The sequence below is a fragment of the Cuculus canorus genome, chromosome 13, assembly GCF_017976375.1.
Source record: "Cuculus canorus isolate bCucCan1 chromosome 13, bCucCan1.pri, whole genome shotgun sequence".
In the NCBI taxonomy this organism is placed as follows: Eukaryota; Metazoa; Chordata; class Aves; order Cuculiformes; family Cuculidae; genus Cuculus; species Cuculus canorus.
The window spans coordinates 327,760-350,004 of NC_071413.1; the positions used below are offsets into that span (position 1 = coordinate 327,760).

A 22,245-nucleotide genomic window follows, 5' to 3' on the forward strand; every position below is an offset into this window, starting at 1 on the left:
GCAAGCAGCCAACATGAATGTTATGTTGGATGTTGAGTGCTTGGCCTTCTAAAGCAGGTGGGAGCCAGTCCTGGTACTCCGCTGTGTATGGCAGGTGGGCATCTTTGTCCCATCTCAGTAGGAGACCCAGCTGCTGGACTAAACAGGCTTACCCAGGCTGTATGGTATGTCTCGCCCTTGGAAGTTATTCCTCTAAATTCAGGCTGGTGCCTGTTTCAGTGCTTGCCATTTGTCATGAGAAGTGGTCTCTTGCTGCACCGTTACCCTGTGGATGTAATTTAGCACCTTCATGTGCCTAGGAAACATCTGTTCATGAGAAATTACTCACTGTTGTAGGGCTGAATTCTTCAAAAGTTTGGATACTCTAAGAAAATTCAGGGACCCTTCCATTTGCTGGGGGGAAGCTAAGAAGTGTATGTTAATGAGCTGCAGCAATTGGATGTGGATGAAGTAGATTTTTAGTGTAACTTGAAAAACTCCACAGCTCATTTCTAAATATGTAAAGGATATTTATTAGTATTTTTTCCTGATTAGTGTTTAGCAGATGTAGCTCAGTTGTTTTGCACTTACCTGCAATTTGTTTTTCTCCTTTTGCAAGCTCCTTATGTGTTACCAACACTGAGCTCTTCACTTCCCTACAGCTCCGTTGCATTGCATCCATTGCAAACATCTCCCAAAGCCCCCAAGTTCTCTATAAACCTTTGGCTTTGTTCTGGCCTTTTAAAAGGTTATTTTTTTCATTACCTACATACTTTCAGCCATCTCTGGTTTTACTGTGGCTTTGGAAGCAATGCAGTGATCTAATGAGATGATCTGTTGGAGCAGCTGGTTTTAACCTCTGTGACATTTCTCATTTGGGACGTAAGCCTCTGCTGTCACTTTAGTACATGCTGTAGAGTTTTGTACTGTTTTGGTTTTTTTTTTCCTCTTCACCCCATCTTTGTGTTTGTTTCCTCCTTTGGGTCAGAGGTAGCAAGGAGGGATCATCACTGCACTGCCACATCATAGCTGCTTTGTGTTGAATGTGGATTTTTATCTTGTTTTCTGACATCTGGAAGAGTGTGTGGGGTTGAAGCCAAACAGCAATAAACTCCTTTTCCCCTTGAGAACAGAAATGTCTTTGGCATCACCCGTTCAAGGTCATTTGCGGTTCTGGTTCTCCAGCATTCGTATTCCTCTTCCCTGGCACTTCTGAGATACTTGATGGCTTGGAGGCATTTTAAAGTTATCCTTGATCTTCATTTCAGTTCAGCTTTTGACACCATGGAGGCAGTTGCCTATGAATCCTGGGTCACAGTGCTCTTTTTTTTTTTTTTTTTTTTTTTTTGTTACCTGGAAGAAACAAGCAGAAATCCACAGGAGACCAATTATTGTCAGAAGCTTGATTGAAGCTATGTCCAGACCATCACAGAGTCCTGTGGCTCACCAGTTCAGTGATGATATAGGGTGACTGAGCAGAGCGCTGCGGTCTGCAGAGGTCCTGTGAGGTTCACTGGTGTTCGTTGGCCTTATGGCACTTCAGGTTCTTGGGTGTTGTTTGGGGACTACTGAAGATGAGGCCTTGTCTGTTGCAGTATGTAGGTGCAAAATGTCGTTATCAGCACTAGCTCCTCCCAAAGGAAAAGCAAGTTTGATAGGCTATTAAATTTGTTATGATAGCTACTTTTTTTGTGGTGTTTAAAGATGCACAAACCATGATCTATAATGTGGAGTCAGGCAGCTTTGGATTTGTCTCTCACTCTTTTTGTGAGAGGCTCTAGACTGCCAGTGGAACTGAACATGCTCTTCAGGCAGCTCAAGCGAAAGGCATATGTTGGGCACTAAATCAATCTTCTAAACAAAAATTGCTTTCTATTGTAATTCAAAGCAAAAGGAATAAAAGATTTTTTTGCCAGAATTTGAGCATATTATCATCCTGAAGATAAAATAACTGATTAGATCCACTGAAGCTGATTTTCCTTTGTGTGTGCTTACCAGAATTTTAAAAGGGGAGGGAAGAGAGAAGGAAGTGGGGAAAAAAAGAAAGAAAAACTGGCCTTAACTTTGTGACAGATGTTTCAAGCTTCTCACTATGGGTTGAGTGATGTTCCACCCTTTTCTGTCCTTCATTCCACCCATAATTTTGCAGTTGCTTAAGGACCCGCAGTCCAACGTAAGCAGTGTTGTAAGTTGAACGGCTGTACTGGAGTAGGAGGTGGCTTGGACTGTGTCTTCCCTGTGTGTTCCTCGGACACCACGGGCAAGGAATGTTTGCTGCAGGTAGCAAGAATTCTCCATAGTGCCGTATCCTGCGTCACACGGCGCCCTGTGTGAGCAGGTATTTGGTGATGAAATCTGTTCCGTACAGCTGGAATACACAGCGCGTGAGCAAAGAAGAGGAGATGGTTTGTGCCTCTTGAGCTGCAGTCAGGCAAGGCTGCTTCTGTAAACTAACATAAATTCAGAGATTTCCTTTTTGTTTCTGTGAAATTTGCTGCTTTGTTTTATGCAGCATTTACCATTAGAGTCCATTGTTTGTGAGAAGTATTAAATAATTGGTTATATGAATAATCACACTAGAGAATATCAGTGGGGCACTGTTAATGCTTTTGGCTCTCAATTGTTGAATAATTAAAGAGGGTTTGAGATTCCAGAAGGCTGGTTGTGCACAGTTATGGTCTGTGCATTGTTTCACGGCCATGCGTGCTGTGCTGGTAACAGTGCTCTGCTGGAGGCAGCTAAGTTCTCCGTGTGCAGCTCTGGATGGCTTTTTGCGGCGAGGCTTTCCTGTAAAAATATTTGCTGCAAGCTGTCTGACTTCAAATATAACAATCAAATGACTCTGCCTTTTTCTTTTTTTCCCTAGGAGGACAACATTCTGTTGGTAGTCTTGATTTAGTGACAATGTTGGCTGTTATGATTACTTGTAACCAAGCGTGTTTGTAGGCTTGACTGAATTAATTGCTTAGAGGCATTGGGCTCAAAACTCTGATTCTTTACGTGCAGTAGTAGAGTTGTGAAGCTTTTATTGCCAGAGTCTTGTACTTTCAAGACAGAGCTGCACATTTTACTGTATTGTATGTTTGGCGGTCAAAATAAGATTATATGGGGTATCGTAAAGCTGATGCCATGCTATCTCAGACCACTGTGAATACCAGGGACTTTACTGGTTTTGATCAGAAGTGACATGGTGTGATGTGCCGACTCCCATCAGCTTCCACAGGCCAAGTTTTCTTCTGATATCATTGCTTGGTATTCCAACTCTCCCTTGAAGGCCATGAACAGGCCAAGTATTAAAGCTTTCAGTATCTTTCATAAGTCCAATTTTGACCTCTAAATGTCACAGAACCACCAGGTTGGCTGTAATTATGTGGTGACCTTGGTGGATTGAACGAAGTATTTTTTTTATTGTAGAGATAGAAACCCTTGTCTTACGTAACTGGCAAGGACTTAACATCTTCTTGAGAAGGAAATCTTAATGCTGCTGCTACTCTGTGGAATGTAGAGGGAGGATTTTAGTTTCTAGAACGTCCTATCTCCTATGGAAAATTGCACTTCCTTCCCATGAGCCCCTTCCAAAAATGGAGGAAGGGATTGGAGACAGAGGGATGCTCAGCATTCCGAAGGCCAGGGCTTTGCTGTGGTTCCATTGCACTGTTGCACAGGACTCCCATGACGGCAGGATTTCCCCACGGCTTTCTCCCCCTGCTCTACAGCAGCGGTCAAAGGGGACCTGGGAGAGCTTGGTGTGGTTGGTTGACAGTGTCATGTCCAGCAAGAGACACACAGTGTCATCTCTTGGTGCTGCAGTCTGCCCCCCGTGGAAGAGGACTGACCCTCAGTCTGCGCTGTATTGTGAGAGCACATTCTTGTTTTTAAAGTGCTCAGAGCTGTGGCAGTGGGATTGTGCCAGTGTAGAGCGACCGCCTTTCTGTTCTCTTGCGACCAGCTGTCATTTTTATAGTAGACATGCTGTGATACAGGAGCGAGACCAAGTCAGCAACAAATCCTCTAAATGAGATTTATGGCTTAATAATTTTGTTGCTAACAGTTGGACTAATTCTGCTGGGCCTTCATGAAGATTTTTTTTGCACTCTGTTCCCTTTCGTAGCCTGGGAGAAAGATTTAATTTTAGAAGTTTCATTTGACAGAGACATGCTGGTGCTAGATACACATTTCAGATCCTTGTCATTGTACTCTATTTTTAAATTCAAGTGCCAGCCAAGTTAAAGAGCACAGCCTGTGTCTGTGCTGGGTGCTCTGCTTCTGTACTCAGGCTTGAAAGAATTCAAGGCCGCCAAAGTTACTTTTATAGTTTCCCTATTTAATAACAAGAAATGCTCTAGCAAGTTCTTTTCTTTTATCACAGAACTAAACCTGGTCATAAAAACAATCCTCCTCCCTCCAGAGGTCTGCTTGGGTACTGGCAGTTGTTAAGATGCTTGCCTATCAACAGCCACTTGAGAAAGAATTTTAAATGGCTTTGTGACGTCAAGGAGGCCCAAGAAAACACAGTTTAGTGCCAAATTACCTCCAGGCAGCGCACAGTAAGAAACAGATAAGGGAGAAATAAATCTTTTGTGCAGTAGCTGCTTCATGATCTGCTCCAGTGACTGCGGTACGTGAGAGTGTGCTGTAGGAATAGCTGAAGATGATGAAGTTTCAACCACTCATTTTCTAATTTATGACTGATGAAAAGCCTGCCTGATCTAGCTGACAACCTGCTGTCTGGACAGAATGTCTGCAGGTGGCTTGGACCTTGCAGAGGGAACTGCCCTGGCCAAGTTACAGCCTACAAAAGTGAACACTTTGAGTATGATGGACAAAAAACTGAGTCTCTTGAATGAAAAAATGGATAAACTGTTGCATTTCCAAGAAGATCTGACAGACAAACTGCAGCAAGTTAACAAAGGCACTGATGATGTAGAAAAAGGCATTACCAAGCTAACAGTATCCCAAGCAGCTCCTGATGAGACAGACGCGATGAAAAAGGGCCTAAAGGTATCGGACGGTGCTCAGCAGACTGATGTCCAGAGCATCTGCTCTGAAGTGTTGAAACTGATAAAAGCTGCCCAGGTAGATGCCTCGAAGCATAGGGAAAGGCTGGCAAAGATAGAGAGAAGGGTTGATACGCTGGATAAAGTTATCACATTTATGGGAGAAATATTAAAAAACTCTAAAGTAGTGGATTTTATTCTCAAAGGCATTGTGCCCTGGAAGAAGGGGAGTCTGCTGGAAATCCTTGATGAGGTTGGTTTTGTTTTCCATATTTTTATTTATGACGTAGCAGGGCTTTGGGGTCCCTTCATATAATGCGTAATTTGGGTTCTTTTCAGTATTGCTGTGCAGTTTACTGCTGTGACCTTTGATCTGCAAGCCTCTTAAGGCAGAGACTGAGGCTCAAGAAGTGCCTTGTGCTCTTATGTCTGAGATTCCCAAACATGCCAGGCAATCCTGTAACAAGCGAGGAGTAGTTTGCTACTGGGAAGGAGAATCCAACCTCCACCAATGCTTGAAGAGCAGCCATGTCAAATTATTGACTGGGTAGAGGCCTCACTGAAAAGGACGAGTAACATAGTGGAAGCATTTTGTGTTTGAAGAAGTGTTTGTTTCCTTATTTGATGGGGAGTTTTGAACACCAGGCCAGTTACTAAAACCTGTGCTAACTTACAGTCAAATCACTGAGGAGACTGATGCATCTTTAGACGTCTGAGTTGTCTCTAGCTGAATCTTTATGATAAACCTGTGACTTTATCTACTCCGTTGATGATATTCACTCCTCATATCAATTTCTTCTTATGTTTGCAAGTTCCTAGACATCAGCTTCTATGCACTTTTTAAATACTGATGACAGTGAGGGAGAATAGGCAAGACTAATATGTAGTTGTACTTTGGGATAGATTAACCTTGGTTTTATAAGTTCCAGGCATCTGGAATTAGTTTTAGCTATCGGGAGTTTTCAGTTCTTACAATGGCTTTTATCCCAGACTAGAGAAGGGGGGAACTGCAAGAACCCAAATTAGGTTTGTTTGCTCCAAGAATCTCCTTGTATATATAGGTGTGATTACAATAAGGAGGACTTGGCTCAGATGCAAGTATCCCTTTGTATCTTAATTCTAAACATTTTTCACCAAAACTGTAAAATGTTTTGTTGGAAGGAACACCTAAACTTCTCAAGAACAGGGCGATGCTAGATGCTTGCATCCTTTTCTGGGCTTCTGAGCGCTCTCCTGGTCTCCCTTTTTCAGTCCCAGAGGCTGACAAGTGAGCTAGACTGTTAGGAGACAAAAGAATTTACGAAGAGTTTCCATTAGTGTTGAGAACAATAAATCCTACATTAGGTATCAGTCTTAACTCTGGCTAGAGATGAAGCTTGTACTTACTTGCAGTTCCAATTTCAGTTCTATGGATTTTTGAGAAATGGAAAAGTTTGGTAAGTTTTGGTTAAAGCTGCATCATTAGAAGTTACTCCCTGCCATCCCTGCCAAATGCCTGGAAACGGACAGTGTCCTTTGCAGGATTTGTGAACTGAACTGGCAGCGCAGTGTGTCAGTGGCTGGAGGAGATGAATGTAAAGATGATTAACTTAATTGCCAGATTGTCTATTTCTTTGTGAAAAGAGCAGTAAGGAGGGATGTAAATAAAGGGAAGTGATGTGAGGGACACTGGGGGAATGTTCCTCATGGGCTGTTGGGATTAGCTGTCAACAGCTGCTAGCTCTGCTTCCTCGTGGGTGCTCTCAAAGTGGAGCCTGAAGGAGGTCAGAGCTTCAAGTTTTATGGATGGGCAGATGGGAGACTAAGGGGTAGCATGACCATCACTGCTCTCCTTTTGTATTTCTGGTCATGAACAACTTCTGAAATTGGTACATGAGCTCAGTTATGAGACCTTAAGGTGCATCCATACGTTGATCCCAGGCTGCCAAGTGGTTTTGAATTGGTGAGGCAGTGTATGTAGGTGACCTGGCTGGAGTAACGTGGAGCAGAGCAAGGGAGAGTTTAAACAAATCAGCTTATGATGAGCTGCATCCTAACTTCAGTGTGTTTTTTGCAGACTCTTGCGATAGCAGCATTGACAATAGCTTTGCGGTGGCACAGGGGTTGCACACAAAAAGAATTTGCTACCTGCTTGTTTCAGCTCTCCAGGTTTGCTGTTTTGGAGCAGTGTTGCTGCTTATCGCAGAGCTGGCTCAGCGCAAGGTTACTCAGTATGGGGATGGGAGCGCTTTCATTTCTGGCTGAAGCGGTTTGTTGATGGCATGACAGCATTCCAGGGATGCCATGGGAATGCCTGTGGAAGAGGTTTTGTGGGGTTGGAGTCAGATTAATGAAAGACCGTGAATTGAGTTTCATAGGATTCAAACCTCTAACTTCTTAAAAACAGACAGATGGGAAAACCCGCCAGCATTAAACAGTCATTTATCCAAGGCTTGCTTTGCGTGTAGGATTTTGCAAGAATAATGGTCCCCCTGGTCATTGTTGCAGGTTTGCTTAGAGCTGTAATAAAAATGGTAATGATTTTGTACTACTTCTACTTTTGGTGTTTTGTTTTGGGAAGGGAGAGGCTCTGCTGTGGAACCTGAATTGTTGGAGCATGAAACCCTGAAATGCTTTATTGACATGAAGGGGCTGATTTGCAGGAGTCTCTTAATCCATGTTATCTGCAGAAATATTTTAATTGTTTCTTATTTGCTTGTGCAAATATGGATAGAAGTCTGCTTATCACTGGATCTCAACTATATGCCAACCAAGACGTATGTTACACCTTTTCTATTTTTGTGTAATGCTTTTTGCTAGGTATTGGTTATTTAACTTTATTTCAAATGTATTGCTGTGTGAAGCGTTCAGTGATGCTATTACAAAACATCCCTCCTCTGTGCTTTCTTGATTGGAGGAAAAAGGAATTTGGTGAAAAATAACGGTCTCCTTCTAGAAGACAATTGTCTAGAAGACAATGTTTTTAACTATGCCGAAGGAGAGACATGTAATATCGTGGCATTGCTTATCTTTCAGTCATTAGCCAAAAAGCAACAGAAATACAATATAATTTCTTTTTCTAATCTCTCTTACGTTTCACATATTGTAGTTTATGATCAGTATGAGAAAAAATGACAGGAGGCAAAATCTGACAGCCGGCATTTTGGAACGCAGTGAGCTGATGTATTCTTTGCCATCTTAGCTCAGAAGAGAACAACACCTGCCTGTGAAAGTCGAGGGGTGATTGGAAGAAGGGAGGGAGCACAGCAGTAACTAAAAATTCACAAGAGCAGAGGTGTTGGTGTCCGTTTAGAGTCTGAATACCTACATAGCTGGAGGAACTTGGTAGGAAATATACACTCTTGGCCATAACTGTTATTTTTGTCTTCCCCTCTCATTTTTAGGCAAAAGATAAGCCTGAGGAAAGTGGTGCAAAGCCTAAGTATGTGCTTAGTAACAGAGGAACCCAAACTGAAAGCAAGAAGCCTCTGGAAGGTATGTATCACTCCAGGCATGCTACAGACTCTAGAATGTGCAGCAGATGAAGTTAATAGCCTGCTGTTTCCCACTGCCTGAAGTACTCGGCTGTAACTGAGTAACTTTGTCCACCAATAGGATGAGGAAATAGAGCTCTCCTTACCTCCTGTGCAGGATCAAGCCTCACAAAATGCTAGAAGAGAAACAAACGAAAAGCAGCACCTTCGGCTGCTCGTCTTTTTTTGCTTTGGAATTAATGAGCTGAATTAAGAGAGCAGCACTTGATTGGAAACACCACAACAGCAATGGTCACATAGCAAATGTCACATAGCAAACCTCGTACATTCTTTTGCCCCTAACACATCTGAAACAGCCCTCCTTCACCCCCCTCTCTGAAAAGGGACATGTTGACATTGGGAAGATTCCTTTCTGATCAGCAAGTTTCGTTGCTCTTTCAGGGCTGGGCTGCTGTTTAGGATGCAACTTTCAGGGCATTGCCCTGTTGCGTCTGTTATTAATGCCCGTCTTGTTGCAACAGCGGTGAACGTGATGTTGAGCAGGCCCTGTTGTGCTGTCATGCTCACGGATTGTCAGTGAATCCTTTAACTTCTGAGTGATCCCCATTTTAGCTTCATTCTTTAGGAAGTGTCAAAAATAAAGCAGGCGGTCACAATTCTGGCTCGGAAGCTGCACAGGGTTGTGGACTAATCTGGTTTGCCAGGGACCAGTGTGTGCGGAGTCCTGAAAGCAGTTACACTCGCCATTTCCACTGTTAAAGTTCACAGCCAATGCTGTGAGAAGGTGCTGAAGAACCTGTTCTGTGGAACACGCAAGCGGCGCTGTCTTAGGCCACTTTGTCCCTTGGAGTCCTGCTTGGTGCGTCCCTGCCCCTCAGATCAGGAGAAGGGTCTGTCAGGTTGGAAGGGTCCTGGATGACTGCAGATGACTCTGAATGACCTGTCCTATCTGCCTGCAGAGTGATTTTGGATTTTAGATGAGTTTTGTTTGCTTTATGGAAATCCAGGTTCAATCCGTACTGCTGCTAGAAAGCCAGCAGAGCACTTAAACCTCTGATGAAGCCATGACCATTCGTAGTGGCAGTTTCAAGGCTGCTGCTGTAACGAGCATAAACCATTGGGGAGGTTCTTGCTGCCCTTTCAGATGTTTGTAGCTGTATAGCTGTTTTCAAGTGGTGTGTTGCTTTATTCCCTCTCTGTTTTGCTGTCACCTTTGTCAAGGATAGTTTATTACTGGCTTATTTTTTCAGAGACAAAAAGTGGGCAAAACCTGGATGTACAAAAGAGAGCGTGTGGGAAGGTGGATGCTTCTAGTGCCATAGCACACAAAGCTGACTCCAAACCCCAAGTGAAAGAGAGGAGGGTGCAGCAGCAAGCAGCAGAAGGTGCTGGCAAAACACATGGCTCTAAGAGCTGTCAGCAGCAAAAGGACATAGGTGTCAAAGCTTTGAATCAACACAACGGTCTTTCCTTCGTAAATCAAGATCATCTAGGCAACCAAAATGTTCCTGCTAAAGCACACGATATGGACAGGGCCCCCTGCCTGGAGGGGTGCCACGGCCAGCCTGTTCATCAGCAGCTTGGAAAGAATGAAAACAAGCCTCCACCGTCAAGTGTGGCATCCCGAGAAGCTGTGCCCTCCACATCCCAGGCTGTATCTGACACAGGGTGTGAAGTGACACATACCAGGTAACAGCCCTGTCAGTCACGTCCACTGTGATCTGGAACTGTTCCACAGGTTACAAGTAAAACAAGGAAGGCCAGGTCATTAAAGGAGGCAGCTCTTGCCAAGGCATGATCCAGGGAAAAACAGCCAAGCTAGGGTCAGAGTAGTGAGACCTTGCACATGGAGAAAGCAAAGAGCTCAGAGCAGCAAGGGCCCTGTGTAAGTTTTTATGAGGCCCCGGAGCAGAAGGGCTGGATGTATGGGAGGCTTTGTATGATCGGGGCTTCTGTGTATTAGAGATGGAAAGTTGACTGCCCTAGGATAGCTCAAGTATCCAGACATTTATAAACCACTCCTTTCCAGCTCCTCTTTTTGTGTAACAGCTGTTGACTAGTACCTGACAAACACAAACAACTTTTGTGTGCTGTCCTTGGTGTTTTTGTGGGCTTTTTTTATGCCTTGGTCACCTAAAGGTATGACCAGATTGTTCCGTTATTAATCTCTGTTAGCCTAATTTTCCCCCATGTCACTGTTTTATAATGTGTTTTTCATAATCTCTTTCCTTTTCCTAAATCCAATTTAGGATTTGATGTTAATTCCATTTATCTAAATTAAAAAAGCACACAAACACAATAAAAAAAACCAAAAGCAAAACAGCAAGACCTCACAACAAAAACATCCTATCGACCAAACCCCTACAGATGGAAATTGCAGGGCGCATTTTACCTACTGTGTCTCTCTTTCTGGGCTACTGGGTATGAAGTTGTTTGTCTGTGTATGTAGGGGTGGTAGACACACTCACACACACATTTCTACCTGTATGTTACTTTGTGTAGAGTTCCTCAGTCTTCTGTGTGTGCAAATTGGTGTCTGAAGCCTGGACAAGGACATGGTGGTGTGTGTGTGTCCTTTAATTTGAAAACTTTGGATGTGTAGTGGTATTTGTGAATACAAGGTGGATGCTTCCATCATCTGTGCCATGGGTGAGTGTGTGCTGGGACTACAGGACTCTCTAAAAAAGTGAACGAATTCCCAAAATGCCTGAAAGTTGTCCCAATGTTGACAGCTCAGGTCTGTATCACAGCGTGAGGGTGCTGAAAATGAGAAACTTCAGACTCCTTTTATGCAAAAGTGGAAGCATTTTCTTTTATAACATCTTTTGTAATAAGGTTGCTGCACTGAAAGAGGCAATAACTTTGGGGAAAATGAGGTGCGTTCTGTCCTAGGCACCATAAATTTTTCTTGTATAAAATCTCCTTTACAGCTTCACAGGTTTCAGTTCAGCCTCACTGAAATCAGACCGTGCTCCTGACAGCTGAAGCGGTAACAGCTGACTAAAAAAACATGATTGTCTTTTATAGATTCTAGGAGCACAGAGTTGTGTTTAACCTGTATTCTTCATAGGCACCACAACAGAAAAAAAATTATTGAACTTTTCCATTAGCTAGAATGGCAAAAAAAAAAAAAAAGAAAAAAATAGTGTTAATGGAGTGAAAGAGTTTATGAAAGTTACATGTTTAGCAGAAAGCTGTGGTGAGAGTGCTGTCACAGCAGGAGGCACAGAGATGTCTGACTGTGCAGGTCAGTCAGCTGGAAGGGACTGGGATGGATGCAAACCTTTGAGTTTGTAGAGCCCTCTGTGCAGTCAGCTGTTCCGATAGTCAGCCTGTGATTTGGGAAGGCCATCACTGCTCTGTCTCTGCCTAGAGGAGTGGGATTTTATTAGACCAGCTGTAATAGTGGCAAAAAGCGGGTGAGCTTTCAAAGGCAAGATTAACACTTTGCAGTGTGAGACATTCTGTGTTCATCAGAAGGCAGGCATGTGCATAGGTGAGGATACAGAAGCAGCATCAGCATACTCTCTGGTACTCTTCCCTTAGTGTTGTATTTCCTAAGAGGATCAGGACCGTTAGATTTCTTTAATAGTGTAGAAATGTGTAGCTTTGGCAGTTTCTAGATTTTCCTTCCCTCCTAAAGCTGCAAAAGCAAGGCCAGTTCTGTATGTCAAACGTCTGCTGTTTGCTCTGCAGGGTGTCTGTCAACACACATGTGACTGAAATGAAAGAAGAGATTGAGAGGACCAAGGAAGGAAACTTAAAGGATCAGAGAGGTAAAGGTCCCAAAGTAAAATCCCCATCCTCCACACCAGCAGAAGTGCAAAGAGCCGAACAGCTGCCTGACAAATTAAAACTTAAACTGAGTCCTAAAAACATCATCTCTGAGCCAGACCGAGAGGTGAAAGGGGACAATAAGCAAAATGAACCTGCATCTCCAACAGGGAAACAACGGCCATTACTGAGCAAGCCTGAACGAGGAAAGAAGGCTGACGAGAAATCGGATTTAAAAGGCAAGGCCATAACCTCACCGAACACGTTTGTGAAGGAGCCTACGAAAGATGTGAAGGTAGAAGTGGAAGTCCACCAAGAAATAGCAAAAGCAGAGGAATCCCAGGTGGATACCATCTCCAAGAGGAGAGAGTGTGAGTCTGCACCTGCAGGGGGAAGTGAAAGCGATGCCTGGGCGTTTGCAGGGGTGGCACCAGAAAAGGCCGAGTCATTGGGAGACAGCAAAGAGCTTCCCACACAGGATGAAGCCATCATCGGTAAGTTGCTCGTGGTTACTCTTGGAAATGCTTACATCCAGATTTTTGGGCTGCCCCTGTGTTTTATACACAATATACACTATATGTACATAAAATATATAAGATATATGCAGTAATACTCAAGCAGTGCACATCAGGCCACCTGCGTCTCACAGGTCAAGAGGATGTGCCTAAATGCCATGGGTACCTTTGACTGTAAATAACAAGTGAATTAACACATGTACAAATTCTTTTAATAGTAATTTTCCTTTTTAAAGTGTATTTTGAGAAAAAAAAAAATTTTGAAATAAAATTGGGTGAAGTACGTGTATGATCATAGGCATGAGTAACTTTGAAAAAGTCCATTTTCTTTGGATTAAGCATTTATTCCTTAGGATGGCGCATGTAAACCAGGTATGCTTTAGGAACTACGGGCTGGAGGTCCAGAGAGCAGCAGAATACTGCAGGAAGAGTGTCTTGCTGTGGTGATTGTTGTGCTGTTGCCGTAGATCTCTTCTTGGTTACCATGAACACAGCTGGTTGTGTTATTTCAGGAGGTGCTCTCTCCTGGCAGTACAAGTGTGTGTGTGCTCCAGAATGTGTGTACACAGGTAGGGGTCCCTACCTGGATGTGACTGTCAGCTGTGGCTGGAGATGAGCCAAGTACATGTGAAACGGCAGCCTAAGATATCTGGAGTTTAATGTGTGTAAAACTGCTCTGAATGAGGAACACCGAGGGTGGGTTTATGGATGATTTACCCAAGACAAATCTGGACACTATGTGTATCCCATTTAACTGATTGAGCTTCCCAGAAGTGGATTAAACTGAATAGTTGTAACGTTAGTGGTTGCAACTCTGACCTGGACATCATCTGCAAAAGTCTTTCTGCTAGGAGAAGCTTCCTGATTCTGCCCAGAACCATCATCGTTGATCGGTGCTGTGCATGTGCGCGGGGCTTTCCAGCTGCTCTTGAAAGATTGAAACAAGATTGAGTGTCATTTTTTCAAGCTTCCAGATATTTTTTATGTTATCTCTTCTGTTAATGCATAAACTGAGATGTTGGTCTCCTAAAGTGTCCACTGGATATCTTGTGTTAAAAGACAGGACTGAAATTCGAGAGGTGGGATCCTTTTCTCAGCTCTGGGCCTTTGCTCCTTGTCTGTAAAAGGCTGTTAGTACAAGGCCTTCACTTGAGCAACAGAGACTTGGGGTATTTTTCAGCACCTCCTTCCTTATCCCTGGCTAAGATACAAGCGGTGTTTTACTTGCGTGCCACGCTAAAAATAATGAAGGAATTGCATGCTTAGTGTTATCCAGATGCTTCTGTGCTTGTCTGAATTCCAGTAGGTGAAAAGTGGTGTGGTAGAAGGATGCGAAGCAAAGAGAAAGGGTGGAAGTGAGGGTTATGTACTTTGTGCTGAAGTTCTGGTTTGGGTGTCTGCACAAGCAGCTCGTTGGGTTTGGGTTGGCTTTGTGCTCATCTCTTGGAGCCCCACAGCTGCTGTGTCAGCAACACCTGGCTGAGAACTTGGGAACAACCATGCTGAAGGTGGGAGCAACGCAACAGTAGGGATTTGTGGAGCAGTGGATCCTGTGAGCACAAAAGGCAGTGGGGGCTTCTCATTACACCTGGCAAACACAACAGGGTGACATGCATGTCCTGTGGCGTGGAAACATTGGTGTGAGGGAGCTGAACCTGAGGGCAGCGATGTCTGTCTGCAGAAACATCTCACTGACCAGCTTGTCTCCTCTCTAGATGACAGCCCTTCTCCTCCAGCTCCTTTCGAGCATCGTATTGTGAGTGTGAAGCAAACGGAGGTGACAACCTGCTTCTCGGTGTGTCGTCATGAAGTACTGGGGGGGTAAGTGTCCCGTCCCTGATGCTGCTCTGCTGGTGGTGGCTAAGGTGTGGAGAGATGCCATTAGCTGGAGCTCTCTTCTTAGACAGCTCCAAGGCATACATGGGTGAGGCATCTGCAAGCTCGCTGCAGCCACAGTGAGCAGGCTCATCCCTGAGACCTTTTGGGCTGTCATAGGGATCCTCGTGTCAACCTTCTGTTGGTTTAGGGGGCGGGGAATATCCTGTAGGTCACTGCTTTCTGCCCTGATTCCATTTTCAGACATCTGATGGTGAACTCAGATGATGTTTTTCTGCATTTTTGGCAATAATCCTGGCTAGAGCCAGTGCCATGAGAAGATCCTGTAACCTTTAGGCAGATAGGTTCACAGCAGATGGAGTTGGCAAAGCCCGTTAGGTCAGGCAGCTTCCAAAATCTTTTTTCCATGCTCAACTGCTGTAAAGAAAACTAAGGGAGAAGTTATAATGATTTTGACCTTATGTTTAGTTTTCACTCACAGGAAGTCTGCAGCTACCTCAGCCTTTCTGTTCTTGTGTCCTTACTTATCTGACAAGGTTTGATTTATGAGCTGATCCAAGTACAAATATGGCTTAGGGAGGATAAGCCTGATGATGCAATAGCAAGAAGGTGCTGTTCAGAAAACATCCCGGAGGCACTGGTGTAACTGGGTAGCATGGGGGAGAAATCACAAGATGCTAGAAATGCAGGCTGCAGAGTGGCTACAGTTACTGGCCTTGGAGTCTTTTGAAAAGTTATGAGATCAGGACAAAAATACCCTTGTTAATATACCCAGGATCGTGGCGCTGAAGGACAGTGAGGGGGTACAATTACAGAATGGAGAAAGAATATTGTCAGGTCACCATACCACAGCGAAATGCAGTGATACAGAGGGGGATAATGTTTTAATGTAAGCATCGAACAACTGGCTGGAAAGATAAAACTAATCCTTCATAAGCTAGGAGAAAGAGGAGATCTGTGCTGCTCGCCACCTGATTCTTTGCTTTGTGCAGTGCTATTTTTACTCAGCAGCAAGAATAGCTGTAGAAGACGTTTTTGGGTGAGCTGTGTTAAGCTGGTTTCCCATCTTGTGCTTGCTATCAACAGGGGACGTTTTGGGCAAGTCCACAAGTGCACGGAAATATCAACTGGCCTCAGCCTGGCAGCTAAAATAATCAAAGTGAAAGGAGCCAAAGAGCGGGTAACTATGTTGTTGTGAGCCCCAGTGCACATGCCCTGAGCCTGGGCTTACTGCAGACACCCTAACACTGTGTCCCCGACCCAGCCTTCAAAGGCCGCTTGTCGCTGAGCAGTGTCAAACACCATCATCTGGTCCCCATTTCACTATTTGTCATCCCCCATGTTCATCATTAAACCACCCGTCCCTGTGAGGCCTGTGGCGTGCCTGTTACTGTGTTTTAAAAATAACTGTGCTTGAATATATTGGAATTTAAGGAGCAGAACTCGCTGATCTTTTGTTAATTGGTTATTTTTCCAGGAGGAAGTAAAAAATGAAATCAATATCATGAACCAATTAAATCATGTGAATCTGATCCAGCTTTATGATGCTTTTGAAACCAAAAATAACATCACTCTGATCATGGAATAGTAAGTTTAAATTGTCTCGTGAATTGTCAGATGTTTGGGTTTTCTTGGGTCACTAGAGGAAACGGGGAATGAGAATTCCGAGGTGTGAAGCAGACTTGGGTGGTTTCCCAGCCTAAGACAGAGCTGATTTCACTTCCAGAAGGAAAAAAAAAAATGTTTTAAAGATGATTTCTTTAGGTTACAAATTATATATTTGGCACTTTTATATATGTCTCTTGAAGCCATTGAGACTGCTGATCGACTTTATATGGGATGTGTTGTCAGGACCCTTGCTAAATTAGCTCAAGTTCCCAACTTGGAAGTGAATTGAGCTTATGAGGAATGTCAGGGTTTTTACACACTTTTCTATGTTAAAATTTTAGTCTTGATGGTGGTGAATTATTTGACCGGATCACAGATGAAAACTACAACCTGACTGAGCTGGATGCGATCCTGTTTACCAAACAGATTTGCGAAGGTGTCCACTACTTGCACCAGCATTACATTCTGCATTTGGATCTGAAGGTCAGTAGCTCACGCTCAGCACTTGTCAGTGACACTGGTTTGGGCCACCACAGTCTCTCATTACGAGTCATTACTCATCTCACGGACTTGTGTCGTAAAGGGATGGGCTTCATTTGATGGCCACAATGAGTGGAACTCTAGAGGCTCGTTACAGTTGTTCAATGTCTGTTTGGTAGCTCAATTAGAGTGGTGAGAAGAACAGGTTCTGTGCTGTTGCCTCTCAAATCAGAAGCTTTTCCTTCTGTGTGGAACTCAACAGCGCCCTATTGCTGTGAACACCCACGCCCAACCCCTCTTTGGTGAGAAGTGCCTGCAGTCTCCCCTCCACAGCCCCTGCCCCCTTGTACCTGTTCAGGCTGCTCCCTGTTGTTTGTACATTTTTCTGCCTGGAGCTGAACTGCGCTAGAATGACAATATTTTCCTTACAGCCCCTCAAGAACCGACCTCTGTCAACAGGAAAACCAATCAATGTTTTCCTGCTGATTTATACAGCCCTTTACACAAACGGTGTTGAACCTGGCTGGCCTGTAGACAGTTGTGTATTTACAATGATGTTGGACACCATCCTCCTCCCTGTTCCTGCCTTGAAAAAGATTCCCATTATAAAATAAAACAACATGTTTTTGGCTTTGTAGGCAAACCAAAGGATCCATTTGTTTCTTGGGGCTTTTTATGGAGCTAGTCTCTACTTCAGGAGTGAATCCCTGGGTAAGCTCAGCCACCAGACTGTGCGGAGCCTTCACTTTCCAAAATGTTGCCTATGGTGAAATCTAGGAATGTTGTTACATAGAACAAAGTCAAAGTTCTATATGGGAGGTCCAAACCTAAACCTTTGATTAATTCAATCTGTCAGTCAAATCCTTCTCTCACTGACAGGAATAGAAGGAAAAGTACAATCCTACAAATCGCGATTAAGATCTCAGATTTACAAGCTGCCTGGCTGGATGTCTCTCTTAAACAGCCACATGTTTAACTCTTAATACCCTCTTCTCTTTTCATAGCCTGAAAACATACTATGTGTAAATCGCAGCGGAAACCAGATTAAAATTATTGACTTTGGATTAGCAAGGAGGTAAGAGTTCAGCTATGAATTTATTTTAAAAACAAACCCAACCCCACAACCTCTGACCCATCTTTGGTAGTTCTTGGAGGTTGTAATGTGTTTTAATGGCTCCTAAAGTAACTCTGCTGTGAGGATGAGCTGCAGCAGGCGTGAGGTTTCTGCTGTGTACGTTAATTATCTAATTACTTTTCCCAAACAGCGTTTCTGTTCAGATAAAGCTGTACTGCTGTGCTAATTATCTCAGAATTATTCCCCATGTAGAGCTTTGACTCTAGGGACTCTGTGAAGGCTCTCAGACTTCTTGACTGCTGGGTTTTATTGGGCAGGTTCAAGTTGTGGAAATTATCTGCTAAACTCTTTACATAGAAAAGTTCATTGAGGTGGGGTAAGAAACCACATTTGAACTCCCCCATGTGAAAGAGGAAACCCTCAAGGAAATATGGACCGTCTCCATCCTTTTACTTTGCTTGCATGCTTTTGTTAAAGGCAGGCTGTGGAAATGTGGATCAGTCCTCCCAGAATAAAAAGGAGTGGTTCCTGTTAGTAGAATGGTAGCGCCAACATCCCACCATTTCTTTTCTAAATGCTTTGAGGTTTTGTTCAGCCAAGTGTGTCACATTCATGCAGGTACGTACCTGCGTGTGTGTATGGATGTTCTGCCCATCTTTTTTTTCTGAAAGAAAAAGAGCTTGTACAAGAAAAAGAGCTTTTTTCTTGTACAAGTATTTTATAAAGCCAGAAATTGATACATTGAAATTTATTTATTTAAATTGGGAGGGTAAAGATGCAAAATTCCACTAAAGTGTTTTTTTTAAAACAAATTATTTCAGGACATAGAGATATCAAAGCAACTCTGTAATAGTTTGTGCAGACGTAACTCCAGCTGCCATCAGTGACAATTATTGCTGGTTCAGTTGCATAATCTTGCCCTTTTAATCCTTAAACCAGAATAATTTTCTCCTGTATGGTTCACTATTTAACTTGCTTCCAAGCCCAAACAATCCTCTCCAGAGTCCCACCTCAGCAGAACTGTTGTGCTCCTCTGATACAGACCTTTACCCCGAGTTGTAGGGGGGTGCATCCCACTAAGCAAATGCTCTCCAAACCTGTTTAATGGAAGCTGCTTTGTTTATGTTGGACAACGTTTGCTGCAAAGCACCTTGTGGAGCCTGGCAGAGTACAGCTCTTTCGAGAAAGCCTCTGCAGATTTTATTGCCCTTGGTCTCCCTTCTGGCTTTGCTCTAGCAAAGGGGTAGCTGGTGGTGAATTCACCCACGTCACAGAAAAATTGACGTGTTCATTTTTTTAAAGACCTTAAAGCTGTCCTGACTGCTCGGGTGAGCCTGCTGTGCTCGCTCTGCTGTGCTCGCGTGGCAAACAGCCATGCCTTGGGCTTTACGAAGACGTGCTCCCCAGCCTGCCCTGCTCCCCAGCCTGCCCTCCACAGTGATGTCTCTCTCTTTCTGGTGAAGGTACAAACCTCGAGAGAAGCTGAAGGTGAATTTTGGAACTCCAGAGTTCCTGGCTCCTGAAGTGGTGAACTACGACTTTGTGTCCTTCCCAACAGACATGTGGAGCGTGGGCGTCATCACATATATGTTGTGAGTAACCCTGGCAGGGGTTGATGGCAGCAAGGGCTCTGTAGGGCAGGAACATGGCTGTGATTCATTCTAATTTGTTCTGTTAAAAACTCAGCCTGTAATGCAAGGGCACCTGGCTGTGCAGATAAACTCTCCAAACAACAAGTAATCCTTTGGACAAATGTGTGAATGTTCTTCTCTCTTACCACCTTATTTAGCAAGGTAAAAGGGGTTGAGTCTTTTCCTACTTAGAGAAGTTGCCCAGAGCAACTAACTGAAAAAATGCTATTGTTCAGAGTTCAATTCAAGCTAGATATGGATGTGGTCCTTGATTTAGGAATGCTCTCTGGCTTTCCCGGCTGGGAGAGCACTGAAGTCTGTACCTGGATCCCCACTGAATTAATTCCCTTGGGGATCTGTGAACGTGCTCCCGGACGTCTAGCAAGTGAACTGCTGGAGTAGCGCGTTATTGCTCCCAGCTGCTGGCTTATCTTGGCAGGGATTGGGAAGTGGAACCCCCATAGCTGAGAGTCTTTCCTCTCCAGAAGATCACAATTGTAAAGCAGAGAATTCCCAGAAGGGAAAACACCTCTTGCATGCAATACCTACTCATCTCTGTCCCTCCCTTTCTTTTTCCAAGGCTTAGTGGCCTCTCTCCGTTCTTGGGAGAAACTGATGCGGAAACAATGAATTACGTTGTCAACTGCAACTGGGACTTTGATGCAGAAGCGTTTGAGCAGCTGTCAGAGGAAGCTAAAGACTTCATTTCCAGATTACTTGTGAAGGAGAAAAGGTACCTTTGTCTGACTGTGAGGGCAGTAGCACCTGATAACAGTGAGCTCCTCCCAGTCAAGTGTTCAGGTTGTTGTAGCCAACAATGAGAACTTCCCATGACATGTGTGCCATATCTGGGCTTGCTGGGCAGTTACTCAGTGGCTCAAAAGACCCTGTTTAAAAGGAAAATGTCCGCATTACCTTGGCTGAAGAAAGCTGCTTTTCTCAGTAGCATTGATGCAGGGCAGAACACAGGAAGTCTGTAGGGATTTGTAAAGGGCATAGGGATCTGTCTTTTAGTATTCCTTCTCAGAGCAAAAGCTCTTTATTGTTCCTTTGGATTCGCACAAACCTGACACAAACGGCAGAAATGATGAACCTCTACAGCTTCTGCGTCCCAAAGAAAATCAACCCACATACAAACCCTAAAAAGGCACAATGCGGTAGTGGACCTCAGCTCCATCAACCCTGTGCAGACCCAACCATGCACCCCCTCTCACTGAGAGCACAGGATGTAGTTAGGATCCTTGGCATCTCCAGAAGTGTCTCTTCTTGCTTGTCCTGGTTCATTACAGGTGGTTTCTTTATCAGTAATACTGAGCACAGGGCAGAGAAAATGTCACTGGAGGTAGCTGGGACTTAGGTGGCTGATTTCCTCTCCTGCAGCTGCCGGATGAGTGCAACACAGTGTCTGAAGCACGAGTGGTTGAACAATCTCCCTGACAAAGCCAAGAAGTCCAGGCTTCGCCTGAAGTCCCAGCTGTTGCTGCAGAGTTACTTCACTCACAGAAAATGGAAGGTAAAGAGACCAAGGCTGGCAAATCTGCCTCCAGAGGGGAAAATGGGCTGAACATGGCAGGAGCCATTCATTCCCTTTTTGTACGTTGGCTCTCCTTAGCCCACAGGCTTCTTTCTTGTCAACATGAGTTTGAGAAGTCTCTTTTCAGTTCTAAATTAAGTTTTTTTTTTCTCCTGCACAATGATATTGCTTCTATTTTTAGCAAGTTTGGTTTCAAGATTGGTATTTGCAAGTTTTTCCATTTTTTTTTTTATTTATAAGTTCAGATGCTACTTAGCTTATATGAAATGTTCCTCCTCTTCATATCAGAGAGATTTTTCCCATGGACAACAGCTGCATGTTATGCTGTCCGCATGGAGCAGGGACATGCAGTTTTTGTGCCTCCCATTACAAAGAGAAATAGTGTGGGAGAGAGAAAGTTAGGCTTAAACCTATCCAGAGAACTCCTCAGGGACCTTTCCAGTTGCCCCATGTGCTTTCGGTACTAAATTTTATATGACGTGATAGGTAAGGATTTTTATTGGGATCTCTTTTGGACTATAGGTAATGATCCTGAAAAGTGAATGTAGTGATCTTGTTACAAACAAGCCTGTGGAAATATGAGGAAAACTCAGTGAGGACCAAGACCTTTCCTTTTGTTGCTGGAGAGCTGCAATTCCTTGCTAGGGAGTGTTAAACTGGAGGCTTAAGCTTTTTCCAGCTGTTTGGTTGCAGACCTGTGCATTTATAAAATAACGAATCTAGAGCTGTGTGGCTGCACAGTTTGGAATGATGCTGCCAAAGCGCACGGTGCCAGTAGGCGGTTCTGCAGCCTTCAGTGGTTCCCCAGCACAGAGCTGTTCTGTGCTGCAGTCGCAAGGGGGTGGGTCATGAGAGGTAAATGGGGTTTTATTTGTGCTCTCTGAAGAAGAATCCATAACAGCTGCAGGAAAGGTCCTTTACTTCAGTTGCATTCACACTCCAACTGTTCTGCTTTGTTCACAGAAACATTTCTATGTGGTGGCTGCTGCGAACAGGCTGAAGAGATTTCAAAGCACGGCTATGAAACTTGCATAAGCTTGTATGAAGCGTCTGCCGCTCCTGGCGATGGACATGAAGCCATGGAAGGACTCAGCATCTTCAGCAACTTCTACCCCTTTGTTGTTATAACATAAGGCTTTGGATCTGTCCTCTCAGATGTTGTGTGTTAGCACCAAGGTTCCAGTATGTGCCTCAAGGCAGAGGCACCGAAATGATTTCTAACCAGCAGAAGCTCCCACTTGTGTGGCTTTACAAGCTTTCAGTAATTCTGTACACACGGACGGACAAACGGGGGACAGTTATGGGGCTGACTTCTCACTGAAGGTGTTGACTCTGCAGGGGGG

The 22,245-nt window shown here is 44.1% G+C and overlaps 1 protein-coding gene across 7 annotated transcripts in view; it reads left to right on the forward strand.

Moving 5' to 3' along the window:
• MYLK3 (myosin light chain kinase 3) overlaps positions 1–22,132 on the forward strand; it is a 25,539-nt gene extending 3,407 nt beyond the window's left edge. For 3 of the 7 annotated variants that reach the window (XM_054078648.1, XM_054078644.1, XM_054078647.1), the window contains 12 exons: positions 8,360–8,450; positions 9,700–10,138; positions 12,146–12,717; positions 14,454–14,559; positions 15,661–15,754; positions 16,052–16,161; positions 16,524–16,665; positions 17,667–17,737; positions 19,201–19,329; positions 19,949–20,101; positions 20,749–20,881; positions 21,866–22,132. In XM_054078648.1, coding sequence (XP_053934623.1) covers positions 8,360–8,450; positions 9,700–10,138; positions 12,146–12,717; positions 14,454–14,559; positions 15,661–15,754; positions 16,052–16,161; positions 16,524–16,665; positions 17,667–17,737; positions 19,201–19,329; positions 19,949–20,101; positions 20,749–20,881; positions 21,866–21,937 — 2,112 coding nt within the window. In that variant the 3' untranslated portion in view covers positions 21,938–22,132. Of the gene's footprint in view, positions 1–4,383; positions 5,230–7,281; positions 7,490–8,359; positions 8,451–9,699; positions 10,139–12,145; positions 12,718–14,453; positions 14,560–15,660; positions 15,755–16,051; positions 16,162–16,523; positions 16,666–17,300; positions 17,374–17,666; positions 17,738–19,200; positions 19,330–19,948; positions 20,102–20,748; positions 20,882–21,865 lie in introns of those variants that run through there. The other 4 variants (XM_054078643.1, XM_054078642.1, XM_054078645.1 and 1 more) reach the window with 4 other exon arrangements.
• The last annotated feature ends 113 nt before the right edge of the window (positions 22,133–22,245 follow it).